The sequence below is a fragment of the Delphinus delphis genome, chromosome 1 (assembly GCF_949987515.2).
Source record: "Delphinus delphis chromosome 1, mDelDel1.2, whole genome shotgun sequence".
Taxonomy (NCBI): domain Eukaryota; kingdom Metazoa; phylum Chordata; class Mammalia; order Artiodactyla; family Delphinidae; genus Delphinus; species Delphinus delphis.
In genome coordinates this window covers 14235949-14250243 of record NC_082683.1, presented here as the reverse complement: position 1 = coordinate 14250243, position 14295 = coordinate 14235949, and the positions used below count along the sequence as shown (strand labels likewise).

Below are 14295 nucleotides of genomic sequence, written 5' to 3'. Positions count from 1 at the left end.
CTCTGACTCCTAAGCAAGTTCTCGGTACACGCTGCTAGAGGAAATATAAACAGATATATTAGAAGGGAGCGTTAGAAAAGCTGTAACAGTACTTTAGGAATCGAATGGGTCCCTAAGATTCCATCCTCTGGAAGACTTCAGAAACCGAGTTTTAAATAACGTTCACGTGTTCATCAGGCAGAAAACTTCCCCGAAAATTCAAATTTTGGTGCGGGGCGCAAAAATAAAGCACAGGAGCAACTGGTTCCGCGTCCATAGGCTTTGAAGGAAAGCCTGAGCATAGACTGGCTCCGGCTTTATCTTTTATTGATCGTAATCTGCAAAGAAGCAGGCTGATTTATCTAAGCGCTAGGCCTCAGGAAGCTGGGTGGCCTCGCGCCAGGCCGGGAGGTGGAGGGCGGCTGAGTCCCAACCAGGAGGCTAGAGCCAGGGGCAGCAGGCTCATTCCAGGGGCTGCAGCCCCCGAGTTGAGGTGGGGGGCTGGCCGCTATGCAGCCCTGCACGGTCGAATAGTCTAGCAGCCACTGGCCAAAGACAGCGAGAGTGGTAGGGCTGGGACTCTAGCTGTCCCTGACTGGCAGACCCGCTGTCCTTCCGCGCCGCCTCACACGTGCCCTATTCCCGCTCTCTTATTGGCTGCTTCAGCCCCTCTATCCCGGCCTAAGGAGACTGCTACATGACCGCCCCTCTGATTGGTCCAGGAGCTTCCATGTATCATTCTGATTGGTCGATGGAGCTCACTCCCTTTTGCCCTCGGCCCCCTTTGGAGGGCGACTGGGTCATACCATAAAGAGAGGAGGGGGAAGTGTGTACATTTCAAGGCTTCTCTTTCGGGCAATTTTGCCCTATGTCACATAACGTCCTTTATCATGCCCTAAAAAGGTAATTATTTTATTAGCAGAAGGTAAATACAGAGGCGTTTCGGTTGAGCCTGGCTTGGAGGACGGATGGGGTGACGTGTTCCCCCCGCCAGCCGAGGTGGTACGCTCAGGGCGGGGCAGCGCAGTAGAGCCGCTCTGGGGGCGAACGGTCCAGCAAACAGCAGTGCCGAAAGCTCAAGATGCTGCTGCTGTCGCCGCCCGCGCTCCGCCGCGCCCTGCTGACTCGCCCGTGGAGGGCTGCCGGGTGAGTGAGTACCAGGCCTGGGGAGGCCCCTCGCGGCGCCTGCTGCCCCGGGGTCCCGGGAGTCGTTGGGCGCTTCTTCGCCCCCGAGCCGGACTCCCTCCCTGCCAGACCCTCGCCGGGTTTCCTAGGGGCTCCCCTCCGCCGGGGGTCACTTCCTCTGATGCCGCCCGACCCCCACGCAGGCCTTCCTCCCATTGCTATACCCTCGTCTCCCAAAGTTCTTCCTTCAGCTAGGGGGACCCCCTTCCCGAATCCTGCTGCGGGGTGGGGGGTGCCTCGGTGCCCTGTTGGCTCCCACGCTTAGAAATTAGCCGCTTAATCACTTCTCCTTCTCCTGATGCTGGATCTTCGAAATTTGCCCACCGCCGGAGTGCAGTGCCTTCCTCCCAGGGCACCTCTATTTTTAGCACACCCCGCTTCTCACCTCCCCACCCTCGGTCTCACATTCAGGACCCTCCCTGGGTCTTCCCTCTCTTCTGTCTACCGGCATTTCTATTTCTCTCTTTTCTCCTTCCCCTTTTTAAAAGTTGTGTTGGGCAGAGAAAAGGACCCCTTTCTTCTGATAGGTGGAATAATAATACTTACGGAGTGCGTAGAACGTGCCAAACCTGTGCTACGCACTTGGGGTATGTGCCTTATTGTGATGATTAAATAAGTTGCTACATGTAAAGTGCGTTGAACAGTGCCTGGCACATAGGCAGTGCCCAGTTACTATTAATCATGACCATCATTATCACGCTTATTTAAACTTCTCCCGGGGGTAGCTGTTATTCCAAATTACAGATGAAGACACCAAGGTGCAGTTTCAGAGCGGAGCTGCCCTGCAAACCCAGATTTGCAAACCCCCGCACTGTGGAGTTGGGTTCCTGGACCCTTGCCCACTCAGCGACAAATGTTCTCAGAGCCCCTTTCTGCCTCTGGGCTTGGTGGAGAAGGTAGGTAGCACACAGATCCTGCCCCAGAGGGGCTCACAGTCTGGTGAGGCTGCACCCCTATGGACCCGTGTTTCTGTCCATCTCCCTTTCAGAGCTGGGCAGCCCCTGCCCCCAGTGTTTGCCTGACCTCTAGGACTCACCAGTTACGTCTCGCCTGCTGAGCTATGCCCTTTCTGAGTTAATCAGTGTCCTAAGGGATGGTGCAGGGGTGCCCTGGGCATGGATGAGTCCCAGCGCTGCTGTGTATTCTCTGTGGGGGAGTGGGACAGGGAAGAGGACATGGCCAGGAAGGGCTCTTTTTCCAAACTGAGGACGGGGGCCATGCTCACTACACCCTCAGCGTGGTCCTGTTTGCAGGCCTCTCCCTGCACTCTGAGACTATCCCTCTCAGACCCTAGATGGAAGCCACATAGATTTACCTGTTTACTGAGTACCTGCCGTGTGCACGTGCTTTGCTAAACGCTGCGGGCCGGCGGGGGGGTGGGGGTGGGGGTGGGGGGGTGTACCCAGGGGATTTACACGTGGATGGGAGCCTTCCAAGAGTTTTCAGTGTAATGGGGAAGAAAGCCTTAAACATTAAAAAAACACAAAAACCCCTCTAATATCTGGTAGAAAGAAATCCCTATTCTGAAAAAAAAAAAAAAGCTCATAACAGCAATAGCTATCAAGCAATCAAGTACCATAGGCCTGATTGTGCAGATAAGCCCTGTATTATTACCATTTTACAGATGGGAAACTTATCTGCCTGTTCAGACAAATGTGAGACTAAAATCGCAGTCAGTCTGACTCCAGACTCATGCTCTTAATTACAAAGCCTCCTGAGCGGAGAAAAAGCATTTTGCAATCCGAGAAAGCGTTTTGCAACCAGATCTGCCAGTTCAGGTTACTTCTTCAGATACAGCAGCTGGCCCGCTGCCCCAGACCGGGTTTCCCACCTCGGCAGTATTAACATTTGAGTCTGATAATGCTTTGCTGTGGGAGCTGCCCTATGCATTGCAGGGTGTTTAGCAGCGTCTCTGGCCTCCACCCACCAGATGCCAGGGCATCCCCCAGTCGTGACAACAAAATAATGTCTCCAGACATTGCCAGCTGTCACCTGGGGGGCAAAATCACTCCTAGTTGAGAGCCATGGTTCTAGAAGAACAGTTTCGGTGTTTGGTCACTTGTTCATTTAGTCGACAGATACTTAGAACACTCCTGTGGCATGCCGTGTCTGCATGCACGGAGAGACAGCTTCAGGACATGTTTAGTGATATCTCTCAGTGTCCTGTACATGAAGCTGAGAAAAACCATCTCTTGGGGAACTGGGATGGGTGCTGTTCTCTAGTGTTTCCCTTTCTGCCTGGAGTGCCAGGAATCTCAACCAATTTTTAAACATACTCTTGATTGTACATTTTCTTTTTATTGAATTAGTAGGTGTCCATTGTACAAAGTACAGATAAAGCAAAAAAGGGTTACAAAAAATTGCCTGGCAGCTCACCGCACAGAGGTAACCACTGCTGTCACTTTGATTACTAGCCTTTTAATATTCCAGGAGTATATATGCTTTAGAAAAATAACATAAAAATGGGCTCCCCTGCAAATCCATTTTTGTAGCTTGCTTTTTCACTTGAGACTTCTCTACCTTATTATATGTCCCCAGGGCCTAGAACTGTGGCTGCCACCTGGTAACCCTCAGCAAACGTTTGGTGAATGAAAGAACGATCACGTGATTCCTTACTTGCCAACAGAGATTTATCACAACCAGTCTGGGAGACAATCATGACAAACACCTGGCCTTTACGGATGGCCCAGGAGTGGCCACTACGGGCTACCATTTACCTTTTACGTGGATGATGCTACTTAGCTCCTCAGCAACCTATGATGTGGGTGTTACTATCCCCACTTCACGGATTAAACGGCTGAGGCCTGTGGAAGTTAAGGAAAACTTGTCCAAGGCCTTAAGCTGGTAAACACCAGACCTCCCAATTGATTGCCTTTTGTCTCCTTTGGCCCTGACCTGCCTGCCCTTTTCTCTATTTCATTAACTTTTTCATGGGTGTCCTCTGCAAATTCTCTTTGGAAACAGCCAAGATGCACATTTATATATAAATTTAATAAATAAAAGAACTAACCCGGGGGGCTTCCCTGGTGGCGCAGTGGTTGAGAGAGTCCGCCTGCCGATGCAGGGGACACAGGTTCGTGCCCCGGTCCGGGAAGATCCCACATGCCACGGAGCGGCTGGGCCCGTGAGCCATGGCCGCTGAGCCTGCACTTCCGGAGGCTGTGCTCTGCAACGGGAGAGGCCACAACAGCGAGAGGCCTGCGTACTGCAAAAAAAAAAAGAACTAACCCGGGCTCATAGGAAGCTTACAATAAATGTTAATTTTTGTCCCTTACATACTCTTGTATCAGACCTCGCTGGGTGCCGGGGTCCAGAGGTGACTCCAGTTCAGCACCCCCCCCCAGTGTCAGGGGGCTTGCGGGCTGGAATTCCCCTGCAGAAATCCTGGTAACTTTGGACCCCTCTCAGCCCACCAGCCTGTCTAATTTTCCCCATTTCAAAACCCCCCAGTGCTTGTCCCAGCCTGCCCGCCCCTGGGATGGGCAGAGGCTGTGCAGGGCGGGGGCCTGGTACCTCCCACCATTCCCTGGACAGACTCTGCCCTTTCACTCCTCCAAGCGGTGGCCAGGGCAGTGCCTCTTGCCTGGAATGTCCTCCCCTGGTGAGCGCATGCTCACCCAGCACTTTGTGGCCGTGCCAAGGCAGCTCTCCTTTGGCCCTTCAATGCCCTGTCTGTAAAATGGGAATAATCCTATTAACAGGCATGGAGCACAAGGGTTAGAGATGACGTGACAAGTGGCTTGGTGGGGGACTGGGACTCTGTGCGCTCTGTGAATAAGTTGAGTAAAAGAATAAGTAGAACCTACAATGATCATACTACTTGCTTCTAAAGGTGTCAAAATCCCCACTGAGGCAGCAGTCGGCACCAGCACACGGACCCTGGGGAACTTGGCTTCCGGTGCCCAGCACCTGGTTCGGCACACAGCAGGTGCCGAACAGTTGCTGTTGGAATGGCCCACAGGACAGCCCGGGGTGGATCCTGGCTCTACCTCTTAGCAGCTGTGTGGCCCTGGGCAGGTTGCTCGACCTCTCTGTGCTGCCTCTTGTTCCCGCGTGGAAAAGAAAGATAATAGTGGAATGGTCTTGGAGAATAAACGAATTCATATGCGAAAACCACTTTGAAGAGTGGCCAGCACCTAGAACATGTAATGTGTTGCTTCAAGCATTATTTTGATCCCTTCCCCCACTAGCGGACATTGTTATGCAGTGAAAGCCCTGAGCTTCCCTCCCCATCTCAGGGTGGCCTCTTTGCTCCAACGGGAAGAGAGGAGGTGCCAGCTGGGCGGTTAGGAGGATGAACCTGTCCCATCAGCAGGCCAGAGGTGTCTGAGATGCTCCCCATGCTCTGCCAAAGCGTGTCTCCTAAGTGAGGGAACCTGGCTTCCGATCCTGCACCGTCACTCCACCAGCTGTGACCATGAGCCCTTAATCTCTGAACCTCAGCGTCCTCCCTGTACAATAGGTGTAATAAGAGTTTGCAGGGTAATATATTTGTAGGGTGGATTCAATGCGCTCATCACTTAGCACTATGCCAGAGGCATGCCGTAAATGCTTCAGAAAAGTTCTTTGAAGTTTTCCTCAGCCTGGGCTTCAGGCCCCTCCCTTCTGGCCCTGCCCTGGGCTCTGTACTTTCTCTCAGCTCACCTCCATCACTGGTGCCTTATCTCAGTGATAAGGAGAATTGGTCTTATCAGGTCCCAGATAACAGCCTGGAAGCTGAATGAAGCAAAGGCAATTTCCTTTCTAGTCCTCTCCTTGGCCTTGGCTGCCCTGACCCCAGCCACTGGGGACCTGCATCCAGCAAAAGAACATTGCCTGGGAGTCCCGTCCGTCCTGGGGGCCTGGTGTCCACTTGTGTGTTAATTGTTTTAAAGGTATTTTTCATATGCTTACTGTGGTCTGGGCAGTGTGGGAGCACAGACAATCAGAGCTCTGTAATGAGGGTTGTCACCTGTGAGATGATCTGATAGGGGTCCCATCCAGGCAGGGTGAGGCTGGTATCCCCTGCAGAGGGAGATGGGGGTGGGGTGGAGTGGGGAGACCAGGGTGGCAGGATTGCAGCAGATGAGGTGGGAGGGGGTGGGGGGTGATGGGAAATGAGTCTGGAGGCCTCAGTAAGGATTCTGATTCTTTTCTTTTTTTGGCCGTGCCACGTGGCATGCGGGATCTTAGTTCCCGGACTAGGGATTGAACCTGTGCCCCCTGCAGTGGAAGCACGGGGTCCTAACCACGGGACCGCCAGGGAAGTCCCAGGATTCTGATTCTTTATTGTAGAAGAAAATGGGAAGTCACTAAGTTACGAGCCGAGCACTTACCCTCCATCTCTCTGAGTTGATCATGTTTTCATGTTAAGACTATGAAAACCAGTAGCTGCTACCTTTTGACCTTCTGCCCTGGGTGGGACGCAGGACTAAGTTTATTCCAGCAGTTTTGAGAGGAGCTTGGAGTCAGTGGAGCCGGAATGACTGTTGTAGTTGTCCAGGCAAAAGCTGATGGTGCCTTGGACCAAGGTGGAGGCCGAGGGGTGGCCTGGGAGCTCAGCCCCTGGCAGCAGCCCCCTCAGTTTTCCCCTTTGTAAATTTCAGAGCTTGCAGGCTCTAAATTTCACCCACTGCAGGCTATGTTTTGGTGTTGCAGCCTACGTTTTGGTGTTGCAGCCTTTTTAGCTCAGATCCTGGTACCTGCCGAGGGTGAGGAGGGGCAGCTGGGGTCTCAGGCCCAGGCCGTGAAGTCCTCAGGTGAGCAGAAGGGGCACCCCGGGTTGTTAGGGGAAACTGAGTCAAATTCAGACTCTGCCGTATGCTTCTTTCCTGAAGCGGGAGGGCTGAGAGCTGCCCTAAGAAGGTTGGATTGGATTCACCTCTGTGTCCCAGAGCCAGGCACCTGCCAGGTGTGATGAACACATGGTTTGGGTGAGCTGTTTGACCTCATCTGAGCTATCTCTGCATCCTTGCCATGGGGGATAGATCTGTGCTGACTGACTGAACGAATGAATGAATGGGAATACAGTCCTGCCTAGAAGGGCCTCGCAGATCCTTGTAGAGGCCCCAAGTCCTGCAAGTGGTTCACGCTGCCTTTCCCTGAGCCAGTGGAAGGGTGCTCATGTTATCCCAAAGGGCACATGAGCCAAAAAAAAAAAAAGTTTGTCAGGCATCCTTGGATTATTTTTGGCTCTAGTTGACTCAGGCTGATCTTTGAACTAGTCTCTGTTCCCTAAGCTACGTTCAGACTGATGGACAGTGGGGCCGGGGCCTGGAGACTTTCCAGGCAGAGAGAAAGCCACGGGGGCATGTGATCCTGAGGTCACAGTGGACCTCTGCCCTGGGGAAGGTCGGGGGAGACCTGTAGGATTTCTGGTTCTGACGTTGCTTGGGAGGGAACAGGGAGAGGAGGGCTGGTAGCTGCTACCTTTTGAACTTCTGCCCTGGTGGGACACGGGGCTACGTTTATTCCAGCAGTGTTTGCTGAGCCCCCAGGCCAGCCCCTGATCCTCGGGGGGTGTCTGGGAACCATTTTGCCTTTGAAAGCCTGGCCTGGTGGAGTAAACATTCTGGAAGACCTTTACAGTTTCTTAGGAAAACCTAAGAGCAGGAAGGGTGAGGAGAGGCAAGGCTTGTCATCCTTACAGTGACCCTGTGCGGAACATGGTGTCACCCATTCTTCAGGTGAGGAAACAGAGGCCTGCGGAGTTTGTAATAATGTGCTGAGGTCTCGAGCAGGTGTGGGGGTCCATCCGGGCTCTGTCTGCTTCCAGAGCCTTTGCTTTTCACACCCGCCAGGACTTGGGGTCAAGAGGGGGCTTGGGTGGCCCCGCTTCTGGCTCCCAGCCCAGCACGCAGCGGCTCTCTCCTGGCTTGAAGAGGACCAGGTGATTCACTGCTTTGTGGTGGTGCGCTGCTACTGAGGCCCAGAGAGAGGCATCTGGAACCTTCCAGGTGGTGGGGGGTGGAGGAGTAGACGCCACCCTCCCCTTTCCTGCCGGGCTGTTGAGACCTGTGGCCGCTGACATTTTCTGGCCTCTGCATTCTTCCCCAGCGCAGTAGGTGGAAGGGGGCCGTGTGGATTTTCAGGTTTGGGGCACACGTGTAGCTTTGCATTATTATTTCTTCAGATCTCCAGAATAACCCCAGGAGATGGGTGTCTCCGTGTTATACCGAGGAATCCAGCTGAAGGTCACACAGCTCCACAGAGGGCGAAGGAGCCTCACATTTCTTCCTCTGTTTGGGGAAGGGTGGGGCCTGAGGCTTGCTGGCTTCTTTGGGTGTGGTGGGTAGGGCTGGGGTGGACCTGGAGGGAGGGGCAGGAGAAAGCCCCAAGGCTCAGTTTGCCCTCCTGGGCGCCCGGCCCCGCCACCCACCCCCCCAGTCTGTTCCCTCCCCTTCTGCCGCACAGGCCCCTTTCTGCTCTTCCTGACTCATGCTCCCTGTTCTGGGCCTTTTCCCTTGCTTGTCCCTCTGTCTGGAACGCTCTTTCCAGCTCTTTTCAGACCTTCTTCAGGTCTCTGACAGAGGTCGTCTCCTCCGAGAGGCCCTCCCTGACCACCCCCGCTGAAGCAGCCCTGCCCTTCCCGTTCCTCATTTTCCTGTCCCCTTGGTCACCGCTGTGTTCCTTTCTTACCCGCATCCCCCACTGGAGGTCAGCTGCATGCAACCACAGGCCTTGCTGTCTTGGTCACCGCTGTTGTCTCCAGAGACGGAGCAGGTGCCCAGTAGTAACCTTGTAGAATCAATGAAGGATCTGCCCTCACGGCCCCTGGTTTTGTGTCCTTCCTCCTGGCCTCCCAGGCTGGGTCTTTGAGCCCCCAGACCCGGTCTCAGTGAGTAAGAAAAAAAAGTGCCCAGTACTCGTCGTAGCCGTTGTGTTTGGATCTCTTGGGCATAAACAACCTCGCAGAAACCCAGCCTCAGACAAGGTCACCGGAGGCCATGATGAAGTGGACAGAACAGGCCCTCTATAGTTTTGTCTAAGCACAGAGGTCACCATGCCACCCCCAAAGTACCAGGCATCCCCCCCTCGCCAAGTGAGGAACTGCTACTCTTTCACCCCACTGTAGAATTGCCGAGCTTCCTGATCCAGAGCCAGCCCCAGCTTCCTTAACCCTCCCCAAATTACCCCTCTATAACCCAAATCCTATGACAGGTTCTTTCCAACACCTTCATCTCTGGAGGTCCTATGGTCCCCCAGGTGTGTGTCCTCCCTACCTCGGCGACCAGTTATCCGACTTGTCCACCCACGGGTGCTGCCCGTGGGGTGTTGACACCAGGGGAGATAGATCTGGGTTTTTCTGGATTCAAATCCAGGTTTCTCTTGATCTTGATCTAGTCTTACTTATAGGATCAAAATTACCCGATTTCTATCACCGTGCCACTGGCGAGGCCCTTGGGATGCCACGATGGTGTTATCAAATCTCATGTGCCCCCTGTGCCCTAGGTGGCCTTTGTCCTCACTGTTGTCCTCATTTACAGATGGGGAAACTGAGGCCTGGAGGGGAAGTCCCACCACTGGGGTTCCTCCAGCTCTGGAATGCCTGACTCTTTTGTTTTGTTTTTGAAAAATTTTAAGGCTGTACTTACAACTCTTTTCATTTAAGTGTATGTTATTTGTTTATATACCATTTTCACCAGTATTAAGACAATAGAATACTGTGTGGCTTATTTGGGACCACTTGTGAACAATAATTCTTCATGAACAAAAAAATTTTTTAATTGAAGTATTGTTGATTTAGAGCGTTGTGTTAATTTCTGCTGTACAGCAAAGTGATTCAGTTATACATATATATACTTTCTTTTCTTAAATATTCTTTTCCATTATGGTTTATCACGGGATATTGAATATAGTTCCCTGTGCTCTACAGTAGGACCTTGCTATTGTTTATCCGTATATCCGTACGGTAGCTCACATCTACTCCCAACCTCCCACTGCATCCCTCCCTCAACCCCCTCCCCCCTTGGCAACCACAGTCTGTTCTCTACCTCCGTGAGTGGAATGACTGATTCTTACCCACCTGTCCTCCCACCCTGGGACCTGCAGACACATTAGGGGTGGAGGCCACTGCTGGGCACTAATCAGTGAGGTCATACAGGTTAAGGTTGAATGGCGTCTGCAGAACAAGTTCTTGGAGCTCAGTACCCAGGAATCAGAGCCCATACCCCAACAGCAGCTCTCCCTGTGTCTGTGAACCGAGCTCAGAGTACTCCTCCAAGTTCACGGCCCACCTCTTGGCGCTTCTTGCCCACCCGGAGCTCAGCTCTTTGTGCCAAGGGAGTCTCAGCTGTTTCACATTCTGATGAGACCGAGCTCTGGAATGCTCTGACTTGCCTGCTGAGAGAAAGAAGTAACTCGGGTCTGTTTGGAAGAAAGTCTGCATTGTGGGGAAATACAGGGAGAATAAGACTTCTCTATGTGCAAAACGCTAAGCCATGGTTTTGCACCTATGAACTTAAACTTCAGGCAACCAGGGACTTCTCTGGCGGTCCAGTGGTTAGGACTCTGCGCTTCCATTGCAGGGGGCACAGGTTCAACCCCGGGTCTCAGAACTAAGATCCCACGTGATGGGCAGTGCGGCCGGGAAACAAAACAAAACAAAAGAAAAGAAAACAAAAAAAACTTCAGGCAACCGTGTGAGTTTCTATGATGATTCTCACTTGATAGGTGGAGAAATAGGCTCAGAGGAGGCAGGTCACATGCCCGAGGACACAAAGTGACAGGATCTGGACTTGAACTTGGGTTTTGGATCCCAAGGCTGGTTCTTGTCCCCCAGTTCTATAGTTGCCCTGGATTTCAAGATGCTGGGCCAACCTAGGACCCCCTGTCAGAGACAGAAGGGCTGGGGCTGGTGGTGGCCGCTGCTGACCTGTCCACCTCTGTCCCCCACCCTCGCTCCCCAGGCTGTGTTGGAAGCACGTCTCCTCCCTGAAGGTGGCCAATGAGCCCGTCTTGGCATTCACGCAGGGCAGCCCTGAGCGAGAGGCACTGCAGAAGGTAATGGGAGGGTGGGGGGCACCCAGTGGTGTAGGGCCGGGGCAGAGACGGCCTTCAGCAGCCCCCATGATACCTCTCCGTGCCGACAGCCACCCACGCCCTCCTGCCTCTGCTCCCAGCCACGGGAGGAAACTGGGAATCTGGGGAGAGCTGTGCATCTGGAGGGGGGTGGGGGACCTAGGAGCAGCAGGGTGGCAACCTGGGTCTCTTTGGGGTGCCAGGTCAGGGGTCATAAGTCCACAGATATTTTATGCTTAAACACATTTTCCCGGGAATTCCCTGGCAGTCCAGTGGTTAGGACTCTGCGCCTTCACTGATGAGGGCATGTGTTCAGTCCCTGGTCGGGGAGCTAAGATCCCACAAGCCGCAAAGCCGCAAGGTGTGGCCAAAAAAAAAAAAAAGCTCCCGTTAATTGCCAGTGTTCTAAAATTGTGAGATTTCAGACACGGGTTTTTAAATCTTTTCTCTAATGGGAAAACCTGGCAACACTGGCCTTACCTTCCTGCAGGACAGGAAGTGACAGTGTGGGAGCCGAGTCTGCCCCCGCCCCTGGGGAGCAATCACAGCGTCTCTGACCACAGACCCCGCCCAGCCCCCTCCTCATTTCCATTCCTTCCTGGGCATCTGCCTTGGCAGACTCTGCATCGGTGTTTTAGGCGGGGAGTAGAGGCGAAGGAAGTGCTCATCTGACCTCTCCTCCTCTCCCCAGGCCTTGAAGGAGCTGAAGGGCCGGACGGAAGCCATCCCGTGCGTGGTGGGGGACGAGGAGGTGTGGACTTCGGACGTGCGGTACCAGGTGTCTGTAAGTCCAGTGGGCGGGCAGGGCTCAGCCTCTCCCCTGAATCTGGGGTCTCTCTTGGGCAGCACATAAGCATGCAACATGGGGTCTCTGCCTCCAAAAGGACTTAGAGTCCCTGCAAGATTTTGAATTCCGTGCACCGGTATAAAACTTCCAAAGGCAGTCTTAGGGGACTCTCGTAAAAGGTGCCAACATTGCACCTGCCAAGAAGTTAAAAACAGCAGCTGTCCCCAGCTTTGCCATCGCTTTGGAAAAGTTGACCCGCTCACCAGCCTAGGGAGTAGGAAGCAAGGGTAGAATGTCAGAATCAAAGAGAATCCTTCCGTCAACAGGTACACACTACTATATATACAGTAGATAAGCAGCAAGGATTCACTGTCTAACACAGGGAACAATATTCGATACCTTGTAATAGCCTGTAATGGAAAATAACCTGAAAAAAAAATGTATAACTGAATCACTTTGCTGTACACCTGAAACTAACACAATATTGTAAATCAACTATACTTAAAAAAAAAAAAAAAAAGATAATCCTTCCAAAGAAAGACAGTCACCAAAGTCCTGGTCTGTATTTGGGAACCAGTGGTCTAGCTGACAATGAGCTCAGCAAAGGTAAGCACCCAGGGCGTGGCCAGGTGTCACCTCCTCCTAGAAGCCCTCCTGTTGGAGCCCAGACTCCAACCACAGACACATCTGTTGAGACCCTGTCCCCTCTGCACAAGCTCCTCCCTCAGTCCCTGCCAACCCCCTTGGAGGCTGGAAGAGCAGGAGGTTAGCTGCCCATTTTGCAGATCAGGGGAGAAGCTCAGAGACAATCAGTGACCCTCCTGGGGTGGCACAGTTAGATACGGAACAGGGATGATGGATGCAGTTTCCCCAGAACCATATCCCCTTGATTTTGATTCAAGTGAATTCATTCACACCCTGACTTTGTCTAAAGGGGATTTCAAAGCAGAGTGTTAATTAGTATATGGCAGCAAGATAATATTCTTGCTGTGACCTGCTGGTCACAAAATCCTGAGGCCCTAGGCACTTGCTGGAGATGGCCACAGACTTGCCTTTAGGCCTCCTGGTCTCCAGTGGAGAGGAAAACACATCATTTGCCCTAGTCAGAGTGTTCCTGAAATAAATCCCCCACTGTGTGGTTGGAGAAGCACAGCCATTTCTGCTGCTGGGCCCAGAGGGAAATTCCTCCTGAAAGTGTCAGAAGGACACAGTGACGTGACAGATCCCCGCAAGAGTCACATGTCTCACGCACGGATGTTTCGTGGGGCTGCTTCTCACACACTGTCGTGTGGGCTGAGGATGTCACCAAAGCCCAGTGCCTGAGGATGCCCAGAGGTCGCCCTGCAGGCCCCATGGCCACTGCTGGGGTGGGCTTTCCATCCAGAGCTCAGGCTGCAAATCGATAGCTGGTAGCTTTGTTTCCAAAACCTAAACATGGGGCGATTTCATGTACAAATTCAAATGTCTGGCTTCTCTTGAGAGAAGGAAGATGTGGCCACACAAGTGGCCTTCCTCTGAGCCCGCATGTGGGGTGACCCTCTAGCGGCTCCAGTCCCCAGCCCAGCCCTCTCCACTCATCCCTCTTGCCTCTCTGGCCCTGGCAGGCCTCTCAGAGCCCCGGCCAGAGCAGTAGCTGGTCTGCGTGTCCCTCCTGCATTCTCCTTAAGTCTTTCTCTCCGTGGGGATTTTGCTGGATAATGGGACAGCGATAAGACAGCCTGCCTTTCCTAGCAAGTCGCTGGGAGGCATCTAGTCTGGCTTGACAGTTAAGAAATGGCACGCATACTGCTGCCAGTCTGTTCAAGAGTGAGAGTGACGTTCTTTGGTGACAGTTGGGGATCTTGACCAGGACTCACGGCTGAATGGAAGTCTGCGGTGCTTCCCTACAAGGTGGCCTGAGGGTGAACCCCTGGGTCTGCTCCAACCCCAGGCAGAGGCACCACCCCATCCCTTTTTATCCCTTGTTATGGTCATGACAGTTTTAGCCCAGAAAGGCTTAAAGCAAATATGCACCTTGGCTATGAACAAAAGGGAAGTGTGTATTTGTCTTTGTGTACACATATATATGTTTTTTTTTTTAATTTATTTATTTTATTTATTTATTTTTGACTGTGTTGGGTCTTTGTTGCTGCACACAGGCTTCCTCTAGTTGCAGCGAGCAGGGGCTACTCTTCTTTGCGGTGCAGTCTTCTCACTGCATTGGCTTCTCTTGTTGCGGAGCATGGGCTCTAGGCACGCGGGCTCAGTAGTTGTGTCTCACGGGCTCTAGAGCACAGGCTCAGTAGTTGTGGCTCATGGGCTTAGCTGCTCCACGGCATGTGGGATCTTCCCAGACCAGGGATCGA

General features: G+C 52.9%; 1 protein-coding gene across 2 annotated transcripts in view; it reads left to right on the top strand.

The window, feature by feature from the left end:
- Positions 1–1024: 1024 nt before the first annotated feature.
- ALDH4A1 (aldehyde dehydrogenase 4 family member A1) overlaps positions 1025–14295 on the top strand; it is a 33600-nt gene continuing 20329 nt past the window's right edge. For both annotated transcript variants that reach the window (XR_009519955.1, XM_060015354.1), the window contains exons 1-3: positions 1025–1125; positions 11052–11145; positions 11855–11947. Coding sequence is in view for 1 of the 2 variants with exons in the window: in XM_060015354.1 (XP_059871337.1) it covers positions 1061–1125; positions 11052–11145; positions 11855–11947 (252 nt within the window). In the remaining variant the exon portion in view is untranslated. The remainder of the gene's footprint in view (positions 1126–11051; positions 11146–11854; positions 11948–14295) is intronic.